Raw genomic sequence first — 23,849 nt, 5'->3', positions numbered from 1 at the left:
TATTGTTGCAAGTATGTCATTCTTGGAGATGTATATGATGCTCCTCCGCTCCAATGAGTTCTTCATGAAATTCTGGAGCAAAAGCTTTGTCTTCCTTTTTTACACCATCATCCCACCTAATTTAAGGGGCTACATTAGTGTTAACAAATGGAACTGTGACCATTTCCCTGTTAGCCAACTGACTTTCTGGATCCGAAAACAAATCTCTAGGATTTTTTCAAACACAATATGATATTTTTCATTAGTGTTCACAAAATAAGATGCATAGTTTTAGCATACTAAAATACTAGTTTAATCAACTTGGAATACTATGAGCCTAATCCTGGACAAGTATGGCAGATGATGTTCCTCGGTCCAAGATTCCGCCACATGAAACTTAGAAAAGGAACAAAACATTTAATGTCCATCGAAAATTACCCTCCAGGCCTTGCTATTTCATGCATGGTCTTTGAGCTGGAATGAGTGTTTTTTTTTTTGCATATTAGTGTCTAAAATTATCTCTAGTTACATACCAATCTTCTCATTTTTTGTTTCTCATACTAATTCCTGCAGTGCATAACAAGCTTTTCATTAGTGTTCCTTAACCAAACCATGATTAAGGGTTGCTAGAGTTTGAAAAGACTGAAGTGAGATGAGGAGATTAGATTTCTTCTTAAAAGAGTTATAAAATATATACAAACTGCTTGTGTGGAAGAAAAGTTTCTTACATATCATTACATAATTTCTCACATAAATGCTAAAGATAATTTGGCCATTCCATATCATCCGACATTTCTTGATATCTTCTTTGGACCTTGAACGCTTTTATTACTTCCCACATCCATATCAAAAAAAATCAAGTGGAGCAATGAACGCAAAAGCCCTCTTTAATCACCCTATTTTTTTTTCCCGTACAGAATCACCCTGTCTTTGATGAAATCAGATGCAGCCATGTTGGTTCTTCCCCCCTGACACAAGACCGAGGCGGCTTAAAATTCACGAGGGCGGATGGCAAGATAAAATAATGCAGGGGTTTCAAAGTTAAAAGTTCAAAAACCCTGTTTGCACAGACAATACGGAGTCGCGCATACCGGTCTCTATGCGCAGGATAAGACACCGTAATCGAGCGGATGAGATTTTCTCGACGAGCAACGGATACCGGTAAAGCATTCTCCCCATAGAAGTTTTATGCAGACGTCCGGAAGAAAGATTTGTCCGGACCGCGCACGCCCACGTGCCCGGCGAACGGTCGAAAATTCGAAAAGCGGAGGAAAGCGGGCCGATCCTCTCTCCTCTCTCCTCTCTCCTCTCTTATCAAGCCTTCATCTCTCTCTAACTCAAAAAAAATTTTGGGGTCAAGCCCACGCCATTTAAAATTTGAAATGGCCTCATGCGGCCCGCACATACCTCAATCTAAACGCGCCCTTGGCTTTTTTTTTTTCCTTTTGTTTTGGTAATAAGGAAAACGGGCCCTTCTTCCCTGACGCCATGCCATATTTATACGCTACAACTGTAGAAGAGCATTGTATTCCATTCCCCTCTAAATCTTGATATTATTGTTGTAAGGTAAGCTCAAATAGAGCACGCATTTCCAATTCCAGGCCATCCCTTCCTCCCTTTTCGTTCTCTCATCTCTTCAACGGACATCTCTAGGCTTCTTCTGCGCTCCTTTTCCTTTCATTTTTTTTTTTTTTTTTTTGGGTAGGTCTTGCCTTTGTTTTTTTTTTCCCACATTGCTTATTTACTTACCAGGATAACAATAGGAGGATGGTTGATTGTTCTTTTCTGTTTGAGAACTCTTATTCTGACTGGTGTTGTAATCTATGAAGTTTATGTCTTAGCATTATTTGTTTCATTGTTGTTCTGGCATTGCAAGATACTGTCTGATCTGTTTGGATTCTTGCTTGAACGCCCAAAATCTGTTGCTTTTTTTTTTGAGTGGCTTTATTTTTTTATTTTTTTTGGGTTTGTTCACTTGGATTTCAAAGTTTGAAATTTTAGGTTTTTTTTTCTCTTATAGTCCGATTCAAATTTTAGATCTCAATCTGCTTTAAAATGCAAATTTGAATTCAACGTAATGTGCTCGAGAAAACTAGCTTTTAACAAAACCAATCAAATGACCATGCTGTCGCAAAATTTCACTTAGGCATTCTATCAAGCACTCATCCATCATCTCTTTGATTTTTTCTTTTTATTGTGGTTGATCGTCTTCAGCTTCTGGTAAGGATGGACTCGGTGCCTGATGCGATTGTCCAGCACATCCTTTCCCTTCTGAGCAACGCCCGCAACATCGCGGCGTGCACATGCGTCTCCAAGCGGTGGAAGGAGGCCGCCCGTTTCATCCCTTCCCTCTACTTCCCCCGCAACTCGTTCGAGACTGCCCCCCGTGCTGAGGCCGATGCCACCATCGGCCGCATGATCTCCTCGGCCTCCCGGCTCGAGGAGCTCGTCATCTACTGCCCCTTCTCGGCCTCAAGCCTCGCCTCCTGGCTCTCCTCCTGCAGTCGCTCCCTCCGTGTTCTCGAGCTCCGGATGGATGGTGCCGCAGATAAGGCGGTCAGAGGCGGCGAGGGCCCCAACCGCCTCGACTGCATCGATGTGGCAAAAGGGTTGGAAGCCCTCAAGCTTTGGGGTGTCTCCTTGACCAGCTCCCCCAACTGGGGCTCCTTCCAGAGGCTCCGCACGCTGGAGATTATTGGAGCGACGCTGAGGGACAGCGTGTTGAAGGATGCAGTGCATGCTTGCCCAAACCTCACCGACTTGGCGCTGCTTGGGTGTGATGGGGCTGCCTCGGTGTCGATCGAATTGGAGCGGCTGGAGAGGTGCAGGCTCGATTTCTTGGGTCCAGGGAATTGCTCGCTCTTGCTCAGCTCGCCGAGCCTTCAGGTGCTCGAGATTCAAGGTTTCAGCTGGGTGCGAGTCAGCCAGAACCATCGCCTGAGAAGTCTCTGCATTGCAAAAAATACAGGTGATCGTGTAGAATTGTTTTCACAATGTAATAAAATGTTCTTTGTGGAGTTTGAAGTGATGGCGTATGTCAACTTTATATATTTGTTGCTCTGATGAAATGGTTGAAACTCTTAGCTGATTGTTCTTAAAACTCGACACATTCTTAGTTATAAATTAGTATGGTTGCTGTTTATGATATGCTCGCTAAAATTTAAATCATGTTAGAAACTACTAGGTGCTGCACTAGGGTTTTTTTAATAAGAATTTTCTTTTGGTTGAGCTACATCCACTTATTGATTTAGATTATTGCGTTGAAATTTCTTTAGGTAGGGTCTACAAGGTGGATGTGGGAAAGCTTCCAGACCTGGACTACTTGTCCCTCAGAGGGGTCCAATGGAGCTGGAGTGCAATACATTCTGTCCTTCAGTGTGCAAATGAGGTGAAACACCTTGTTATGAAGATTGAATTTTGTGGGGATTTCGACACACTCCAACCTTTTCCAGAGATTGACTTGGTTGAGTTCTTCAACAACCATCCAAAGCTGCGTAACTTTGAGATCCATGGAGCAATGTTTGCTGCACTGTGCCAAAAGAACAGCCTAAGAAATGTGAGCAATTGCGCATTTCCAATATGGACTGCTTTTGAATTAAATTGGTTAGTGATGGGAGGTAATTATGATTTTTTTTTTAAAAAAAAACTTCTCCCTCTTCTCCTATTGCAGCTGGATTCGCGATTTGTGATTCCTTGCTTGGAGGAGGTTCTCATCACGGTGAGATCACCACTGAATGCAGAGCAAAAACTAAACACTCTAGAGTCATTGGTTATGTACAGTGCAAAGCTGCGCCACATGGTTATTAGAATTTCTCAGATGAAGAACTGCCATGAAAGTGCTGATGATTTCTTTGAGGAGATTTGCAAATTCAAGTATATGAATTATATGATAGTCCGAATTGAATAAAACAGGTGCCTTATTTAAATTACACCGATTGTGTGTTGGATTCTTTATAGAATTCAACTGTTGTTCTGCTGATATTTATGTTTCTTCACTTTAACTGAGATGTCCTCCAAATCAGGTTTTAACTGTGGTAGAGTTTGTCTGTGTAATTTCTGAAGTCGGTGGGCATTGATTCAAAGCTCGAAACATATTGAGGATAATAATTTTTGATTTGATCTCATTGTGAAATTGTGACTGTAAACTGAATGGTATTATGTTTATTCATCTATGCAAAGTTTTTTTTATTGCGAGAAAAAAAATGTTTGGAAACTTATTTTTTATATGATGTTTTCCAGTTTTTGACAGATGCTATGGGAAGTTGTTCTCTAGCCTTTTGTTGCACATAAGAACAGAAAGTATTGGCTGTCTATTCAGTTTAGATACACACTTGAATTAGGTCACAACAGTTATGTTCTCCTTTATAATGGATATTCAGTTAGGATGTCTTGTACCCTTGGTGAAAGGTTTCTGTGGTAAATTGTGAACTCAACTATGAGTTAGATTATGATCATTGCTGAATCAAGAAAATGTTTCATATATGTTCAACCTAAAAGATAACTGAACTCAACATTTTTTTTTAAATTTCTGCATATATACTTCTAGAGGATTCAATATATAGTAGCATTTATGACACTGGTGGTGTTGGTGCTGTCCTCTTATAAGATAGTAGCTTGTGTGTCAGAAAACCCAAAAAAATAGTCAGGTGTTTCCATATTTATTGCAGAAGCCCCCCAAGCGGAACCATGCCCGGCCTCTCAAATGAACCTAGTGGTCGGGTCTTAAGAAGAGAAATCATAGACCATAGGAGCCGGGGTTAAACTATAACAAGCCAAAAGAGCAGTTGGGCCTGAAGAACCGTAGCCAAGGTTGAGTGAAAGAATACAAGAATTTAACCAAGGACTCTAAAGGAGGTTGTTCTTGGAATTTCATTATTTGAGTGAAAGGGGGTTATAGGGGAAAGAGGATTTTCTAGTTCGAAAGGGGGAACCAGTCATGACAATGAGGTCTTTCTTGCATGGTGTTATAGGGCGCATTTTTCCTGGCTTGTTAAGCTTTTGAATCCATGACCTATGCATCTCCAAGAACTGAAAGCGACGTTCCAATACTTGGGTCTTCAAATCTTCTAAATGAGAATTTTCTGTATAAAGAGTTTTATACACTGCAGGTTTCTTTGTTCAATATAAAGTATTATGAGAGGTGCCTATGGCATACACTGGAATTTTCTTTGGTAGAGTAGCTAAAGAACCACACAACTTCCACGAACCATATATTTTTAAACCTAGAATGATTATTAAGTACAGCACTTCAGGAGAGGTTAGCCATGCATTTCTTGACTTTTCAGTGATGTTATTTTTAATGCAAGTCGGCTATATATTGTTATCTTGTATTTGGAATGGCGGGACATGGTTCTTTTCTGGTTGTTTTCAGGGTCGCGAAATGTGATATTTGACATATTGGTTGGTTTCACAATGTTCAAGGGTTCAGATCCTTAGTTCTCGACGTATAGTTTAGAAAATGAGACGAAAATGTGCTTTAGTTATGTTTAAATATCAAAACTCTTTTGATAGTTGAAAGATTCCAAGTTTTTTGTTGGTTTTTTTTAATTTTTTAAATGTGTATTTTGAAATTTTTAGAACAATTTCTGGATTCTTCTTTCATAATTATGGGGGAGACTTCAGAAATTCTGGCAATGTCATATTAGGCCAATTTAAAGCCAATTTATATCCATTTTTGGTTGAGACAAATGTTCTAGTACTTTGATTGAAATTAGGCAAGCTGTTCAGATCATGTCTTTACGAAATACAACAGTCTGCAATGAAGGGTACGTAACTCAAAAACTTATGAAATTTTGAAATATATGTAGAAGAACTTTGACATCATCAGCAGACCTTAAGAAACCATCATCACCTGTTATATTTTGTTGGACTCTTGAAACAATATAGTGGGAGGTTATTAATTTTGTTTGATGGCCTTTGGGTTATCTACATGTCTTGCTTCTCTCTGGTCTCCAGGAAGCTAAAACTATCATATCCAGCCATTGTCTATACATCTTTGATTTATTAGCACCATCAGCTGCAGTGATTTCCAAGATGCAGGTTGTCTTTGTTCCTTCCATAAAACCCACTTACTTTCACCTTTTCTTTTTAATTATGTTTTATAATCCAGTATTTTCATGGTCAGCTTATGCTGCCATCCAGTGTTCAAATTTCTAGAATTCATTTAGCTTGTTAGAAAATCCTTTTTACTGTTCTCCATGATTCATATGACGTACAGGGCACTCTGAAACTCATTTGGATCTTAGTGAAGATTCAGGGTTATCTCACTTGGTCACTCAGGTGGTTGCAAATTAAATTTGTAAATTTTCATCATCTGATATATTTTTTAGACTGAACTAAGTTATTCCTATTCTAGCAGAGGCTCCAAATAACCTTATTGATGAACTGGAACATGGTGAACTAGCTTATTGTGTCCTTAAGAGTTGGATGCTTCTCAAAAGTTTCCAAACAGGAATGAAGGTTTGGTACTAAAGAAGTATATAGTCAATAAATAGAAGTCACCTCATATAAGAAGAGGGCAGAAAATGCTGGGAGAAGTTCCCATGCGGAATAAGTTTCTTTTTCTTTCTCTTATTAGTTATTTTAATTTGATTCGACTTGAGAAATATTACTGCCAAATATGGATGTTTCTTCATGAAAATTGAGTTATTATGAAGGCCAATGATGATAAATTTGAGTACACATAGCCAATGAATAGTCACCCAATATAAGAAAAAAACCAAAACAGGCAAATGCCATGGGAAGCTTCGTCATAAGATAATCTTCTGTTTTTTGCCTCTTCTTACTTATTCCAAAATTGATGGGAATTGAGGAATATTACTGCTCTGTCTCATTACAAACGGTAAAGTTTATTATAGAGGCCAATGGCAATGAATGGAACATTTGTTCATGGGGGTTCTCAGACGTGTACCTTTGCATCCTAGCCAGCAGCCATTGGGTCAGATGCCCCACTTCCATTGGGTCATGGGGGTTCTTCAGGATGACAAGAATTAATTGTTTTTGGTGAGGCAAAAGTTCATGGATTTGATATTATCAGCATTGGATTTAACTATGAAGACAAGACCTTGTGGCTGTAAGAATGAATATTGCTAATATGCCGTATATTTTTCTTTAGTATGTGTTGCATAGTCATCAAGTTTTCTGAAAGGTTTTAAAGGAATCACATAATTGTAACTGTAATCTTTCAAGGAAACCTTTTGATTATTATGAACGTATAATTTACAGTCAATTCCAAAGTGTATATCAGCAATGAGAGAACAGGTCGTCCCAGTTCATTGTAGAATTTTGAGGAGGTAATCTTTGTAAAAACCCACGGGAACACATAAGACATCTATTGTGTTGGGAGCAGGTTCGAGATGTGATTAGGCAGAGGCAAGTAAACATGTTGTAGGTTAGAAAGGGTTTGTCATAGGTTTTGAGAGGGCTTGTTGATCTGATTCAAATTTGATTTGATTTGTAGATTTGTTTGACATTTTGTGACCAAATAGTAACTTGAACTTTATTACTGAGGCTGCTAAACATACCAGATTTGCGATGGACCAATTCAGAACCATGAAGGAAGCCACTGAGTCATAGATAGGACCTACTTGTGTTATGGCAATTGGTTACAATGGATTCCTCTGGTTATCTGAAGAATTAGTGAGGATAATAATTAGTGTGAAATTTGGTCTGGGGGCTTGAGTGCAGCATGAGCTTTAAACCATTTTCATGTTTGTTGAGTATGACTTGGGGAACATGGAACCCTACATGTTCTATTGTTGTCACACGCACCAGCATCAAGCATGGATGATGCGTATGAGGATCAGGATGAATGATCATTAGTTCAGGATTAAGATTTTTAAGATGAAAGCATTCCTGCTTGTAATTGTTACACTTACTATCGTTCCTCTTTTGAATAAAAAGGGAAAAGAAAGAGCTATGCTGAGGTTGGTTTGTTTGGCAAGAATATCTGAAGACATGTGGGAGATGGACAGAGTTGAATGTCTAATGGGAGCTTGTTTTATATAATAATATGTAATAGTAAATATTTCTTCTAAATCTCCAATTCCTTTCCTGTTTTTTTACAAATAACTAGTCCGGTTCTTCTAGTTTCTGTTTTAATCTAATCTGGTGTTGGTTAGTGTGGCTCAGAAGTCAGAAGTATATTGCATTTTAGTCCTGGGGCAATATATCTTGATATAATTTTCAAAGTTTGATTATAGTTTTCTGAGACTAAAGCAAATGAGTTATAACGATAGTTATTTGCCATCATAAATGTAACTGGAAGGGACATAGAACGTAAAAGATGCTGCGTTTTCAGGTCATGAACTATCCTTCTGAGCAGTTCACAAATTCAAATATTTCTCTGAGCCAGGGAGATTTGAAGTTTAAGTATGACTTTTATCTAATGTGTAATTACAAATTCAAATAATGGCTGTTATAATGAGATAATAGCTAAATAATTATCATCATGCAAACCTTCAGTGTGTATAATATGACAAGAACCATTGAGATGAAATTTTACTTTCAGATTGAAATACCTTCCGAGTTGATCTGTCATTCTCCAATTGGCCTTCACTTGACCTCCAGTGGGGGATTCTGAAGCCATATAAAAGGTTTAGACGACTCAGCTCCGACCACAAAGTATCTGTGAAAGGTTTTTCTATTTTGCAGCTTAAATAGAGACGGGAATTCTCACTATTTAAGTTACGGTACAGATGCTTAGGTGATTTCATATATCATTACCACCAGTGGTCTCATCTTTTTTTTTATTTTTTCTTTTTTGATAAACCAGGGTTCTCATCTATCAGTTCTAGCTACACATTTGCGGTCCTTAACTAACCTTCTATTGCTTCTTATCTGAAAAAAAAGTGACAAAAATCCAACATTCCAATGAGCATCTTTGTCGAATCATGTAACTAGTTAGTGGTTCTTGTGATGTATGTGGTCCATTCAAGAAGAAAAGTGCTCGATGAATCATCGATGCCATCAATCATACGATTGCTTGGAATATGTTTTGATAGATATTTTCTTTATTTAATATGTATTTGTTTATGATATATGAAATAATTAAGAGTTAATATAGAGTGGTTTTGTTTCATAAAAAACCAACATATTTTCAGAGGGAAAGTGGGATACACCAACTCCCATGCAATATGACCAGCCACATTGAGTGTTCGCCATACCATATCGCATTGTGGATGCTGCCCTTTCGGCATGATCTTGGAGCAGTGGTGGGACCAGACCAGGGATTCTGGCTTAGGTTTAACAGGGAATCATATGAACAAGAGTTGGCAAACCCTTGTTCAGCCAAAAGTTGGAAGGTGAGTAAAGCCATGGCGGCAGTCACTTGAGAGGAAAAAAAAAGGTAGAGCACAAGAAAAGGTATGACTAAAGGGAGGGGATCATACTCAGAGCTTACTTGGAACCCATGAAAGCCATCTCATCAAAACCCACATGACCCTCGTTTCCACACTAAAAGAAAACCCCAAAGGCCACCTCATATATATAAAATAAAAGAAAACCCCAAAGGCCACCTCATATATATAAAACAAAACACAAAACAGAAGAAGACCCTTCATTTTCCAATTGTTCTCTTAGCTCCAGAGCTTCCCCACCCTTTCCTTGTCGAATTCAATTAGTGGACCCAAAGCCAATGTCCCTTCCTTGGACTTCAAGGCATTGATAAGATACATGATTGTAAGACATATATCTAGTTCTACCACTCTGAAGTCCTCTCTGAGCTCTTTAGATGGCTCTCAGTTCCCGTTCATCGATCAGCCCGAGCTGCGAGAGTGCCTGCCAAGAAATCCATGCAAAATGGAATCAACTCAAATTTCTTGGTGAGACGCTGGCAAGCCGAACTCCAGCTGAGAGGCAACAAATCAAGGAGACGTATCGCGCCATGTATCACGAGGACCTCGTCGAACACCTTCATAAGGCCTGGATGGCCAACTCAAAGGATGAGGTTAGAATCAATCCATATCATACTAACATACCATTTCAGTTCAAATTTTCATCTTGGTCTTCACCAAACAGTCTTTTATCAACTTTCTTGCCACCTTTGTTCAGATGTTCGACATATTATACATGTGGATGCTCGAGCTTCACGAGCGTGACGCCATGGTGGCAAGGGATGCAGTGGAGCGCAGCAATGTTGATTACAAGGCCCTCATCGAGATGTACACTCGTCGGAAATCAAACCAGCTCTTCTTCATCAAACAAGCTTACCTTGCAAAGTTCAAGAGGCACCTGGACCAAGATATCATCTCTGAGCCACCCCACCCATGCCAAAGGGTAGGTTGATCAAGACCTTACTTACTGTTGCCATGAATTGAACACTAGCCTCTGGAGTGGACTTTGGGTGGAGAATAAGTTATAAGAATCTACTGAAACCTTTTTTTTTTGAGTAGAGCCTTCTTGCTTAGAATTCTGCTCCATGTTTGGCATCGCTTTGATGGAGAAATGCTTGGATAGAATGATTAACAAAAATGCTGCACAGATACTATTGGCTCTCGCTGCATCCCACAAGTCCCACCATGATGATGTCAGTCCACACATCGCCAAGTGCGATGCCAAGAGGCTGTATGAAGCTGGGAAGGGGAGCATGGGATCGATCGATGAATCTGCGATCCTTGAGATGTTCAGCAAGAGGAGCATCCCACAGCTGAAGCTGGCATTCTGCTGCTACAAACATATATATGGGCATGATTACACCAAGGTAAGCAGGTGCAGAAGCTTGCTTGTATTTGTTTAATCCATCACCATCCAGTTCTTAATCAGTCCTGTGGTCGTTTAATATCCAGACGCTCAAGAGAGAGAACAGTGGAGAATTTGAGGACTCGCTTAGAGTTGTGGTCTGCTGCATATATAATCCATCCAAGTACTACTCCAAGGTATTCTTCCATCCTTTTGTTCCATCATATCATCAGCTAAGTCAGAGACTTGGTGCATCAAAGTTTCCAGGTAATGGCTCTTTGTCTGTTGGTATGTTTTTTAGATGCTGCACACAAGCTTGAAGGAGGCAGATGCTGATAAAAGATTGCTGACAAGGATGATGCTGGGTAGTGCAGAAGTGGACATGGAAGAGGTGAAGTCTGCATTTTTAAAGAGATACAGGAAGAAGCTAGAGGATGCCATTTGTGAGAGTCTTCCAGATGGGGATTACAGAGACTTCCTTGTGGCTCTAACAAATGCTCCAATCTCTGCTTCTTGATTTCTGAGTTATGGGCATCATCTTCATGTAGAATCAGCCATATGGCTTACATGGTCAAAGGTTTCACAAGGTTACATTGTCCCAATTTCATCAATTTGAATACTGGACATCAGGAAACTATTATCAATATAAAGAAAATCTTATAATTTCAAAACAACAAGCAGAACTTAGGCCGAAGGACGAGATATATATTTTGCAGTTTTTATTAGTGTATAAGCTAATGTATGATCATGTAGGGGTAGAAATCGGGCATGTTGGATCAGGTTAGAAAATAAAATATCGAGCAACATGATTGGGACAGCTGACATGTCGATCTAGTGACCACCATTCATTTTGCTCATCTTACCACTAAAACTCTTGCAACCCAAAGTTCGAGTTCGGAAAGCAGATGTTTTATTTGGCTTTAACCCGCTATAACATGATTGTCTCGGCTGGAGAAGAACAGGTAGATCAGGTAGACTGTGGTTAGCATACAATATCATCTATCATCACAGTTAACGAGCATCAACAATCTGATAATTAAACTTGTAAAAATAATATAAGGACTAGTTCTTCCATAAATTGAACCATTGAGATATCTTGCTATCTAGGGCTATTAAATGTTATTGGGGTTGTAATCATTTGACTAGAGAGCATTTGTTGACCTTTTTCATCTAACATCCGTAAAGGTTATGATAATCAACTACAAGTTTCAAAAGAACTTAAAAAATCAATACACAATACAAATTTAAAGTTTCAACAAATAAAATTTTGAAATGACCATCAGGTTTAGAACAGCAAATGACATGGAACTGAATCTTGAGCATGGACTTATTAAGACAGAAATTTAATCTTGGAAGTGCTTCAGGGTTTAGGTGCTAATTGATATTTAAAATTGAAAGCGTTACTAATATACTTAGAAATAGAAAACAAATCTTAAAACCTTAGATTTAGATTCTAAAAGGATGCAAAATCGCTTACTTCTAAAGCTAATAAAATCTACAAGATCTACCATAAGCTCCTCCTCTTCTTCTTCTTGCTTCTCTCTCTAGATGACCCCGTATTCTTTCTTTTTCTTTTTTTTTTTTTTTTTTGGTGAAAACGACAATTCATATAGCTCTAACTTGAATACCCCCACATTCTTTCCTTCCTTTGCCCTACTTATAGGCAAGAAAGATAGCTTGGAAAGGAAGTGGGGCCTGCCAGGTTTGTCCTCATGCATAGATCAATTTCCTTCAGGGTCATTTGGTAGGGTAAGATTAGTTTGTCAGTGCCAAAACCCAAATACTCAGCAAGAAAGTTTTATAGACTAATCTTCAAAGCATGCCACTAAAAATGATGGTTAACATATGTATCAGAAAAAAATGATGCAAAATGATGTTCCAATCCTGTATATGAAAAGCTTGTAACATAAAAATTGACAACTTTCTTCTCAATCCCTCTCATTTCTGAAAGTAATGCTGCACAGTAGAATACATAAATCAGGTGCTGATCTTAATAAGTTTCTTCTTTTGGAAGAACCTCTTCAGATGCCACAACTGCAAAGCAGGGACAACGATGCAAACATCAAGGGACATAATACCGAACCATGCAACCCTAGCATTTGTTCTCTCACTCACTTCTCTCATTTCTGCTTCCCTGCATCCACAAAACAAAGGAACACTCAGGCATAAGCTATTCCATTCTTAACAAAGCAGATGGATTGCCAGCCAGGGTCAGTTTACCTGGCCTTAAGATATAACAGGTTCTCATGTATTGCCTCCACAGCAGCTTCTAATTTCCTTAGCTCAAGCTCGACACCCTAAATTTATCAAACCCACAAATCATATATAGTCACAAGAAGGATACATAACAATTGTAATGAAAGTGCCGCATTCTGGCCGGAGCAGTTGATTTTGTAGTTTCAAGAGTTCACCTCAATTTTTTGTTTCCTAGCAACTGAATCCCAGTCCTTTGCTGCAATACCAATCTTCCAGTCGAGGCTAACACTAGCACCTACACCTTTATCACCGCTATCTATCTATCCAGAAACATGCTAGGTATTTGCCAGCCTCTGTGGTTGTGAATGCAAACTGACCTACAGTAGCATTTTCTTGGTGATGAAGAGTGTTTTTTTTTTGCTAAAGCGGGCATTTCATACATCACGGATACGAATACACCCTATAGAATCAGAATACAAAAGGTCCCGAAGTGCTCCGGGCATCTCTCTCTCCCCAGCCCATAGAGTGCCTCCTGAGTGGCACGCTACGTACGCTGCCACCCAGTCGGCCACCCCATTGGCCTCACGATATACATGCATAGCCTGTAATCTAACACCCTCCCTCACAATCATCCAAATGTCGCGAAGAAAGGGATGAGCACCTCCATGACTACTCGGCCCCCTACGGATCCAGCTAATCACCGTGGCCGAGTCACCCTTTAGAAAAACTGAGCTTGCTCGGAGCACCCGCCGTGCGTAGGACAGGCCCACCTAGGCCGCTCGTAACTCTACCCCTAGAACCGAAGTATCAAAAATCTGACAGTCCCTTGCTGCCACCGCATCAGAACTTGGGCTCCTAATAACGAATCCGGCCCCTCCCCTCCTGCCACCATCTAGGACAAAGCCATCAAAATTGAGCTTGAGGAAGCTCGAGGGTGGGGGCTTCTAGGTAAAGAATACTCTATGTGGAACTGCCGAAGCAATGTGAGAGCCCCAGATGTCCCGAGTTGTCAAAAGTCTATGAGCTGACTCTACATGGATAATCTCTGCAGCCTGAGCACAAGCCCGTTCTATCACAAACCACAAGGACAGTCGATGCTCACCAAACACCCGGGCGTTTCTGGCCAGCCATATCTGATACGCTGTACAAGACGCCCTAATAGCCAATCTCCACATCTGAGGAACACTAGCCCAATGCCGAATCTCCTCCAGAAAAGTATCCCTCCCACTCCAGGTGTCCCCCAGGATCCCAATCATACTCCAGACACCTTTTGCCCACACACATTGGAATAGTACATGATCCACCGACTCGGCTACCCCACAATTCGGACATAAGGGGGAAAGGCTCATACCTCGTCTACTCAACACTGAGCATGTCGGTAAATGTTCCCAAGCCACCTTCCAGAGGAAGAGAGCAACCCTCTGGTGTAGCCCAAACCTCCACACCCAACCACAGCCTAGGCCCGGCTATGAACCCGGCTGAAGAACCCGGAAAACCTCGCCAATCCCAACACTGGCTCGACAGGTAGTGCTCCAAATTCTAACGTCTGGACCTGCGGATCCCGGAAGGGAAATCGCCCAAACCCGCTCTACGAGATGCTCTCCAAACAACTGACCCAGCCTATCGCCATCCCACTCCGCCTCCCCCGGCCTGACCAGGTCAGAAACCCGAAGTCCCGCCCCCGCCTCAGCACTGAGCATCATCGGCCATAGTCTCAAAGGAAGTGCATCCACCCATGGGTCTTCCATCACATCAACGCTTTGTCCGTCGCCGATCGGCTACCTCGAATGCGCCAGGGCCATAGGCACATACCTTCCAATCTCTTGCCACATAAAGGATCTCCTCAGGCGAGCTGTCGCCTTCCCCTCGAGTCCCGCTCGGCCGTACCTGGCTATCATGACCTGGCTCCAGTGACCGTGCGGCTCCAAGACAAACTATACCGCCCTCCGTGCCAAGAGAGCCTCGCATCGCACCAGAAGTGACTATTCCCCCAGCCCACCCTCACGTAGTGGCAGGCACACTCTCTCCCAGGCCACCAGGTGTATCCCATGGCCCCCTATAGGAGCCCCAAAGAAAGCTCCGCATAAGCCGCTCAATCCCCTCCAGCACGGTCTTCGGCATCGCTGTGTGAGCCATCAAATAAATAGGCATGGAGCACAGAACTGACCTGATCAACATCAATCTCCCCATCATAGAAAGTGATGATGCCCTCCATCCCTCTAATCTGCTCTGCACCCTCTCCAATAAAGTAGAGCACTCTGCCACCCATAACCTCCTTCCTGTGATGGGAACCCCAAGGTAAACCAAGGCCCCCGTCTGCTCCTGCATCCCTAGAATCGTCCTGATCTCCTGTCGCACTCTCCTCTCAGTGCTAGGACTGAAAAAGATGGCTGACTTTTGTAGATTGACCCTCTGCCTGGACATCACACAATACTCTATCAGCACTCCCTGGAGGGCTCTGGCATCCGTCGTCCTCGCTCTAGCGAGTAAGAGGCAGTCGTCTGCACCCGAGACTGGACTATAAGGTACTAGCTTCCGGTTCCCGCAAGCAGCATGCAAAGCACAGAAAAGCACATCAAAGCAAATAATAAATAAAAACGGGGACAGAGGCATCCCTGGCGAAGTCCCATAGTAGCACGGAAGAAGGGCGATGGCGTGCCGTTGACCAAAATGGAGAAGCTAGGCCCCTGCACATATCCTAGAATCCAGTCAATCCAAGTCTGGTGGAATCCAAAGCTCTCTAGTGCCCGTCGTAGAAAGTTCCACCGGATCTAATCATAGGCACGCTCCATGTCCAGTTTCACTGCCATCAAACATCGCCTCATCGAGGCTCGCTGCGGATCCCCCATCATTTCCTGAGCCAGCAAAATGTTGTCTGAGATAGTCCTCCCCCCACAAAGGCTTCCTGCTCCTGACTGATGATCCTCGGCATCAGGTCCTTCATTCTCCCCACCATGATCCTCGCCACCACCTTGTACAAGGTAGTGCACAAACTAATGGGTCAGTAGTGACTCGGCTCCGAAGCATCCTGACGCTTCGGTATCAATGTGATGAAGGTGGCCTTCCAATCATCTGTCATCCCCGTTCGGCTGAAATAAAGATGTACTGCCTCCACCACTACCCTCCAAATAATGCACCAATATCTACGAAAGAAGAATGGTGGAAAACCATCCGGTCCAGGGGCCTTATCCTCTGCAAGACTCCAAACCGCTCCTGCACCTCCATCTTTGACACTAGCCGAATCAAAGCTGTACTCTCGGTCTCATCAACTCTAATCTCCGACCGAAAAAGCAGACCCGTCTCATATATCCCACCATCCTCCGTCTACCTAGACCTGAAAAACTCAAATAATACCTGTCTAATTGCCGAATCCTCCTCCACTCGGTGGCCCACCCTGACCCTCAAAAAGCAGATCATATTCCTCTGCCTTCTGATGACTGTCGATCGGTGAAAGAAACTAGTGTTCCGGTCGCCATCCTTGACCCACTGGATCCTGGACTTTTATCTTCAAAAGATCTCCTGCTGGCGCAATAAGGAATGGTGGAAGGCTAGTGATCGCCGTAGGTCCGCCATATCGGCCTCCGTAAGCTCCTCTCCTCGATCCTCCCACCCCTGGGCGTCCAATATCACAGCTTCCACCTTCTCTAACCTCTGGAAAAGATTGCCGACAACCTCTTGGTTCCATCGACGAAGACGACGTTCAGTGAGCTCCAACTTGCGTGACACCCTCTGCATAGCATCACCCCGTACCGTCACACTTCACGCCTCCCTGACTACATCCCAAGATTAGGGATATGACAACTACAGCTTCTCGAAGCGAAAGGTGCTATGATGTACAGATCCCAACACTGTAGATATCAAGAGAGGGCAATGATCAGAAGCAATCCGAGCTAGATGACTAACCTGGTAAGCTGGAAAATGCTGGATCTAGTCCGGAGATACAATGGCCCTGTCAATCCGCTCCCACACTCTAGCTTGCCCAGATTGATTGTTGCACCAAGTGAAACGAGGTCCAGAGAAACCGAGGTCCACTAGCCCATTCCTCCCCAAAAACTTCCGAAACTTCCTTCTATCCACCGAATCAGAGTAAGCTCTTCCTCCTCTTTTCTCATCTGGGCATAAGATACAATTAAAATCACCCACCACCATGATCGGTACTCCTTGGGTCAACAAACTAGTCAACTCGCCCCAAAGTATTCTCCTTGCCCGGTATTCGGTGCTAGCATAAACCCCACATAGCACCTACGAGGGTTCATTTGGTTCTGAAATGACCATCATCACCTACTGAGAGCAATTGTAAAATATATCCATAGAAGCCATTCTCCGCTTCCACAACATCAGGATACCTCCAGATAAACCCCGAGACTCCACTGTAAAAGATTCACAATTACATGCCAACCGCCGCTGCACACGACGTAATCCATCTCCGGACACCCGTGTTTCACAAAGAAAGCAAATTTTAGGACTATGAAGCTGAACTAACCTCTTGAATGAGGAGGAAAAGAACGGTTTGGCCGCCCCCCGCAATTCCAAGCTAGCACCTTCATTTAGTGTTATTGGATGAGTTTGTGCCGACTCTCCTCGGGCTATCCAGTCCTAGTGCCGAATTAAGTTTTCCCACTCCTGGGGCCAATTCACCTCCCTGGATTGAAGCTCTCAACAAATCAACCACCCTCCCATGTTCCAGAATTGGTGATCCCTGTCTTGAGCCACCGAACACACCCCTCATCACCACCGCCCTGACTGGCAAGGGCGATCGTGTCACTATGAACGAGCTGCCCAGTTCCTCCAACTTTTCTTTCCTCCCAGCTGGGCATGATGCAGTGGCAGACAGAGTAGGTGGTCCTCTTGCTGAAGCCCCATCAGGGAGCCACGGGACCTCCTTCTCCTAGCCCAAATCCACCATCGTATCTCCATCCTGCTTCCTTCCCTTAGCTCGAGCCTGCCCGCCTTCTTCAGTCGCAGCCGCCGGCGACATCAACATCTCGCTGGACAGCTCCTTCCCGCTCAACGTGGCACCTCCAACATTCGGAGAATAGTAGCGAGCAGCGCCTTGGCACGAGCCTGCCCACCGTCTTCAACCGCTGCCGCCGACGCCGACAGCATCCCACACGACGGTTTCATTCCGCTCGACGAGGCACCGCCATTGTCCAGTGAAAGGGTAGGGAGCAAACCTGGTGAAGACCCCACAACACTGCTGACAGCATCACCGACCGTCCTCTGTCGAGTTGGGGCCCTCACCGGAGGTAGGGAGGCGCTCTGAAAGTGTCTCCTCCTTTCCTCCCTCCGACGTCTCTCCAAGCCATCGAAGAAGGAAGAAGACACTGTTCTGGGCCGGCCCACGCACGCTTTTCTCCGCCTCCAGCAACGGACTGGACTTTGTTGGGCTCCTGGCCCGCTTCATCGGACTTGGGCCCTAGCCTCGGGCCGACCCAGAGACCGCATGGTGGACTGGCCCTTCCAGGCCCGACTTCTAGCCCATCTCCCCACCTGAGTTCGGGGCCAATCCGGTCACCGCACCGAGTTGGGTGGACTCACCGTTCATGGCCACCGAGCCAACCACCTCCCCCTTCATCGGTGATCTTCGCCTAGCCAGCTTGGTTGGCTTTTGCCACCCGTCGGTATCCATGGGCGACTCAAGAGAACTCGACGCCACACAGAGGGAACTCGGCCCCGACTCAGGTGCCGGATGTGTTTGTGATGCCTTGCCCCTTGACTTGGTCATCTTCTTCGCCGGCTTGCTCGCCCTCGACTGTCGGATTCTGGATGTCGACAGCCACAGACCAAAAGGAAGCCGGCTCACCGCCACATCCCCCTCCTTCAACTCCAGTAACGAGGCCTGCTGAGCATAGTGGTCGCCCAGAGCTCCAGACATCACCGGATCTAGAGGAAAGGGGCAAGCTTCCTCTCCATGACCAAGGCAAGCACACTTGTAACAGAAGCCCGGTAGATTTTCATAGCGGAAGATTTGCCAATGCATATCAGAGCCTACCCGGATGAAGGTCCCCGATCGGATCGGCGCCCTCGCATCTAGCTCCACTTTGACTCGTGCAAAGCCTAGCATCCGGCCGAGATCTGTGATCTTGTCCAGTGCCAGGGGCCGGCCAGCCTTCACTGCGATGTTCCAAATCAAGCCTTTCGTCCAATACTCCATTGACAAGTTAGGTAGTTTAAGCCATACAACAAGCCGGCTGAGTTGCCTGTCATCCGGAACGAAGTTCGGTCGCCACCGCTCCATAGCGAGTAGCTGGCTGGCCACCAGCCATGGTCCGGCCTCCATGGCAGCTTCCCGATCACTCCCCGTCCGGAAGCGGAAAGCAAAGGTTTCATTCGACATCAGGAACTCCTCGACGTCATAATCGAGCTTCCCAACCACCCGCACCCGGCAAATCCACTCCACTGGCACCCGACAGCCCGCACTACGCACAATCACCATGGTGTCCCTCCACGCCGCTCTAGCCAGCTCCCCCTCCTCCGACGGTATCTCCACCACATCCATGAACCGCTGTTTCAGGGCCTCCAGTTCCACTTCCGAGATCTGATGATTTGTCCAAATCGGCGGCCTCGCCGTTCCCTTCGCCACCTCCGCCCACGTCCGGCCGGTTCTAGCCGCCTTCGGTTGAGGCCGCGCCGGCTTGTCACCCTGGCCCACCGCCTCTGTCTTCCCTGATTCAACCGGTCCCGATGACACCATTCGTGTAGCCCAGGTGTTCGATCAAATAAGCCACCAGTTGCATGAAGATTGACGCGCTAACCACTCGGCTCCCCACGCCAGCCTACATACCCCAGGTGTTTGGAGGAAGTCCCCACCCGCCGCACGAAGATTGTCGCACCTGGGCATGCATCCCAAGTCACTCTCTCTCTCTCTCCTCCCCCTCTGACACCAGCCTACCCTTTGAAGAGTGTTTCCATATGATGATGTCACCTGCAAAAGAAAGTTCAATCCATCAACGAGAAAGCCCAAGCACATCCAGAAAGTACCATCCCTCTATTCTGCTGAATAGATATAAATACATTCATCTACCATCACAATTGAGCAATTGCAGTTTGCTTATTCACGCCATAGTTAAAGCTGACCTGTCATGTCTCACCAAAACCAAAGGAGCTCATTCAGAAGTAAATAAAGAATGGACAAGCCTGTTTCGATTTGCATATAAAACATAGTAGGCGGTTAAACAAGCAGTAAACATGTGGGTAACTCCTGAGCAAGAATAAATAAACCACAGCACAACAGTTAGCAGACAGTAGTTCCATTAGTTTCTCTAACACTTTCAGGTACTTCATAGAGTTCCTAATGATCTGCCATGCATTTTCAGTCATGTTTCCCAGATGTTCACCTGCTGGGGGAAAAAGAATCGCATATCTTAAGAAACTCTGATTTGACTGGGGAGCCCACATCCTCAGTAAGGCAAAAACTTCATATTACTCTGCAACCTTTGCGATGAGACTTATTACTTCTAGTCTGAGAGCACACTGGTACATAAGAGAATGAATTGACTTTGGTACCAAGCCCGTAGCAGAGCAGTTTTTCTTTTTCGATTTTTTTTTTTTAATTTAAGGGTTTCTTTGCTCCATCCCCAGATACTTGGGCTCTATGAAAACTTACTGTTTTACGCTGCTCAACATAAAATTCCAAGTCCGCTACCAGTTTAAAATCAGATTATATAATTAGTTGATACATTTAATAAGATACAGGGTACACTTTACTCTTCAACCTTTGTGATGAGACTGATTACTACTAATGTGAGAGCATGCTGGTACACAAAAGTATGACATGAATTTGGTACTAAGGGTTTTTTTAAGTGCTTATATAATCAGTCGATACATAATAAAACACAGTCTGAAAATCATTCGTTTAAGTGGTAGATAAGGTGGGAACAATTTTGTGAAGAAGGATTATTTCAGATTGTGGGAAATAGCAAAGCAGACATGCATAAGTCTGATGAATGATTGACGAGCAGAAAAACTAGTTTTGGGTCCGTACATTGCACTTACCTCTTCCTAAAGGATATCAGCTTGAGATATTTCTTATTATGACAGGTTGAGCTCCAATGAAATTCTTTTCAATTTCATCAAAATGTGGTAACCTGGTCTTGATGAAAATTCGCTCGTTAATCATCATCATCACCCAAACCATTTTACATGAAATTGATTCACTATGGAGCATAACAGAATGGCTCCATGCTAGGATCAAGGATTTCTTTTTTTTTTTTATAACTACCAATTGGAAACCCAATGGCAACTCTCTTCATTATTGGTACACGTTTTCAAATCTAGACAATCTTAGGCTAGACTGGGGATTGCCAAGAAACCTCAGGACTGCATGGTTCGGGAGTTGGTTTAAACATATGCAACCAGGGAACAACCTTCTGAAATCCCCATAATTAAAAGATCTTAGACGAACACAAACAAGTTGACATTGTTTTTTTATTGGAAATTGCATTCATCTTCTAGAAAACAGAGTCACGGACCTAAGCAGCCTATTAAGCATCTTGCAAGAAACAACAGAGTAATATTAAGTATTACCAAGTAGCATGCATTCATATAATATGAATTCACATATCTGTCACTTAAAATTTGCATGATAATCTCAACATTGGTTTTCATATGATAAGGAAGCAAGCAAACTTGTCAAGTCATTTAGGTTGTCCTAGTTGGTAGAACCCCTTTGTAAGCACTATTTCCCCATATGGCCATCTTTCCATATCCCTGCTCCCGCACCTGCACCCACTTCTGGTAACTAAGAGGCAGACTGCATGGTGGCAACATGAATGCTTAAAGTTTACTTCCTCTCCTAAAGGGTTATCCATTATACTGTCAGGAATTGCATTGAGAAACTAATGGTTTAATCCTCCACACCATCTGAGTTCACTTAATTTCCAGAGTGTTAGCTCCCTCCTTTCCACTTGAGTTTCCTCTTGCCATAGAAACTACCCTAAATAAATACTGTCAAGAAAAAAAGTACTTGATAAATAAATTACAGTAACAACCCCCCTACAGGAACCAAACTTTAAGAACTCCCTGACTAAAAACCTTGAACTCTTGAAAAATCTTATGCGAATGCCCTTGAGAGCATGCTTGGATGCACAGGCAGAAACTACCAAAAAATTTAGGAAAGGTTAGGAATATAATGATGCTCTATGCAAATCCTACCAAAATGAATTACTATAGCATTTGTTATTTGGATGGTTGCATCACACACACAACAACAAAAAAAAAAATTCCCAGAGTCCGAAGTAGCAACCAGAAAATAGATCATACAAACAGATGACAGTTGGTCATTAAGACCACAAGTTGGGGTCTTTGGGTTTTAAAAATCGGCCTCTAAAGAAGCTGCTAGAGCGATTTGGGGCTGAAACTACTACACTAAGCTTTGCGCAAGATGACAGGAACAGAAGAAGAGGAAAAGTGATTGTGTGGACAGACTACCGACAGTGGTGTCTGGCAGTGGCAGCAGCTAACAGTGAATATGATAGTCAACAACAAAGACTAATGTGTTTTTCTTTGTTCTCTCCCTTAATTTCTTTTTTTTTAGATAGCTTGGAGTTAATGACACAGACACCACCTTCAACTACGGCTGTTGCTTCTGTAGCTGCAATTACCATTGCAGTGAGATGCATGATGATGAGGCTTTTGGATGCTATGACCAAGTTTCCCTAACAGATTGACAAGATTGGTTTCTAGGGAAACTCAGGCAGGATGATAGATTTTTTTTTTTTTTGGGTACAACGGTGGCTCACACACAACGGGTGTGAGTGCAGCCAGGATGATAGATCTTTAACCTAAGAAGAAACAACGGATTCTGGAATTTGTTGGATTTTATTACAAATGACATTAGAACTCAAGTTGGAATTTGTTTGACAAGAAATCATCAAACCATATTATACTAAAAGTCAAAGGTTAGGATAATTGATATTATGCATTCAGAGCATATGAGCTCCCTATTGTAACAGGAATTTGCGTTATCAACATTTAAACAAGTATTATGAGGTCAGATCAACATCTCAATCCAAAAAAACTCTAGCCCTCACCTAGGCTTTTCTGAAAATTATTTCCGTGCATCCTTTAGAAATCCTTCTCCACTTGATCTCTAGCCTTAGTGACAGCGTAGTCAGCGAGCACGACGACGTTGGGCTGGATCTCCTCCGACACGCCGGGCAGGTTCAAGCACAACGCCGTCGCGCCGGGCGGCAGCAGGGAGATGAGGAGAAGCACAGAGCACAGCAGCCGCGCCGCGGTGGGCGCAGCTCCTATTCGATTCCCGAGAGCAAGGGTTCGGCGGCGACCGGTCGAGCCGTAGACCTTTCTGCCTCCGGTCACCGGGGTGTGGCCACCGGTTCTCGGCGGACTGACGCAGGCTTCGGCGCCTGTGGACCCGAAGAATTCCAAAGGGTCCTGTGCGCTTGACCCAAACCAGAATAAATTGGAAATCCTAAGAACAAGAGCAGAGATGACAACCGGATTGGATCGGTTAAAATACTTATTACATCCTATATATGATAGATTAAAAATTTATAATCTAAATCTAACTTATTTATTAAATAAATAAAAAATAATGATCTGAATCTGATTATTTTATCGAACCGGTAATCTAGCTCGATTTATCACCGATTGGAAAAAGTTAAACTGAGTTAATTGTTAAGCATTTGCATGTTGAAGTCACTACTTGTCCCAAAAACTCAAACTGATAGAATATGATAAGTATATTTATATATTTTATATTTTCTTACATTAGCATCTTCTCTCGATCTATCATTTTTTAATGATTCAATAGGATTATTATAACCTCTAGTTTTGGAACGAATAATCGTTCACACCCTTCTAGTTTTGGATTGTATTTACATAAAATTGATAGAATTCTCCATTTAGATCGCTTTAGCAGAAAGCTTTTAGATCGGAATGTCTCTTAAAACTTAGCTCCCAGTTGAACATGGAAGAAGAGATTGTGCGTGGAAGAACACAATCACTTTGTAGACAAAATATACAATATTAATAAG

At 43.2% G+C, this 23,849-nt stretch overlaps 3 protein-coding genes across 3 annotated transcripts; 2 read left to right on the top strand and 1 right to left on the bottom strand.

Moving 5' to 3' along the window:
* The first annotated feature begins 1,361 nt into the window (after nucleotides 1-1,361).
* LOC103712532 (F-box protein At1g10780) lies at nucleotides 1,362-4,182 on the top strand. Its single transcript, XM_008799083.4, has 4 exons — nucleotides 1,362-1,545; nucleotides 2,194-2,947; nucleotides 3,255-3,535; nucleotides 3,650-4,182. Exons 2-4 carry the CDS (start codon nucleotides 2,206-2,208, stop codon nucleotides 3,884-3,886), a joined length of 1,260 nt encoding a protein of 419 aa, XP_008797305.2. The 5' UTR covers nucleotides 1,362-1,545; nucleotides 2,194-2,205; the 3' UTR covers nucleotides 3,887-4,182.
* Nucleotides 4,183-9,517: 5,335 nt separating this feature from the next.
* LOC103712549 (annexin A13-like) lies at nucleotides 9,518-11,330 on the top strand. The gene is made up of 5 exons (XM_008799100.4): nucleotides 9,518-9,925; nucleotides 10,030-10,254; nucleotides 10,460-10,678; nucleotides 10,764-10,853; nucleotides 10,958-11,330. Exons 1-5 carry the CDS (start codon nucleotides 9,710-9,712, stop codon nucleotides 11,171-11,173), a joined length of 966 nt encoding a protein of 321 aa, XP_008797322.1. The 5' UTR covers nucleotides 9,518-9,709; the 3' UTR covers nucleotides 11,174-11,330.
* A 1,122-nt stretch (nucleotides 11,331-12,452) lies between these two features.
* Nucleotides 12,453-23,842, bottom strand: LOC103712550. The gene is made up of 4 exons (XM_026806713.2): nucleotides 22,884-23,842; nucleotides 18,845-19,777; nucleotides 12,877-12,953; nucleotides 12,453-12,790 (listed from the first exon to the last, which is right to left on the bottom strand). The coding sequence occupies exons 2-4, from the start codon at nucleotides 19,544-19,546 to the stop codon at nucleotides 12,634-12,636; spliced, it is 936 nt and encodes a 311-aa protein (XP_026662514.2). The 5' UTR covers nucleotides 19,547-19,777; nucleotides 22,884-23,842; the 3' UTR covers nucleotides 12,453-12,633.
* Between the last annotated feature and the right edge of the window lie 7 nt (nucleotides 23,843-23,849).

The sequence above is a fragment of the Phoenix dactylifera genome, chromosome 15 (genome assembly GCF_009389715.1).
Source record: "Phoenix dactylifera cultivar Barhee BC4 chromosome 15, palm_55x_up_171113_PBpolish2nd_filt_p, whole genome shotgun sequence".
NCBI lineage: Eukaryota > Viridiplantae > Streptophyta > Magnoliopsida > Arecales > Arecaceae > Phoenix > Phoenix dactylifera.
The sequence above is the reverse complement of the archived record's forward strand: the minus strand, read 5'-3'. Positions and strand labels throughout refer to the sequence as shown.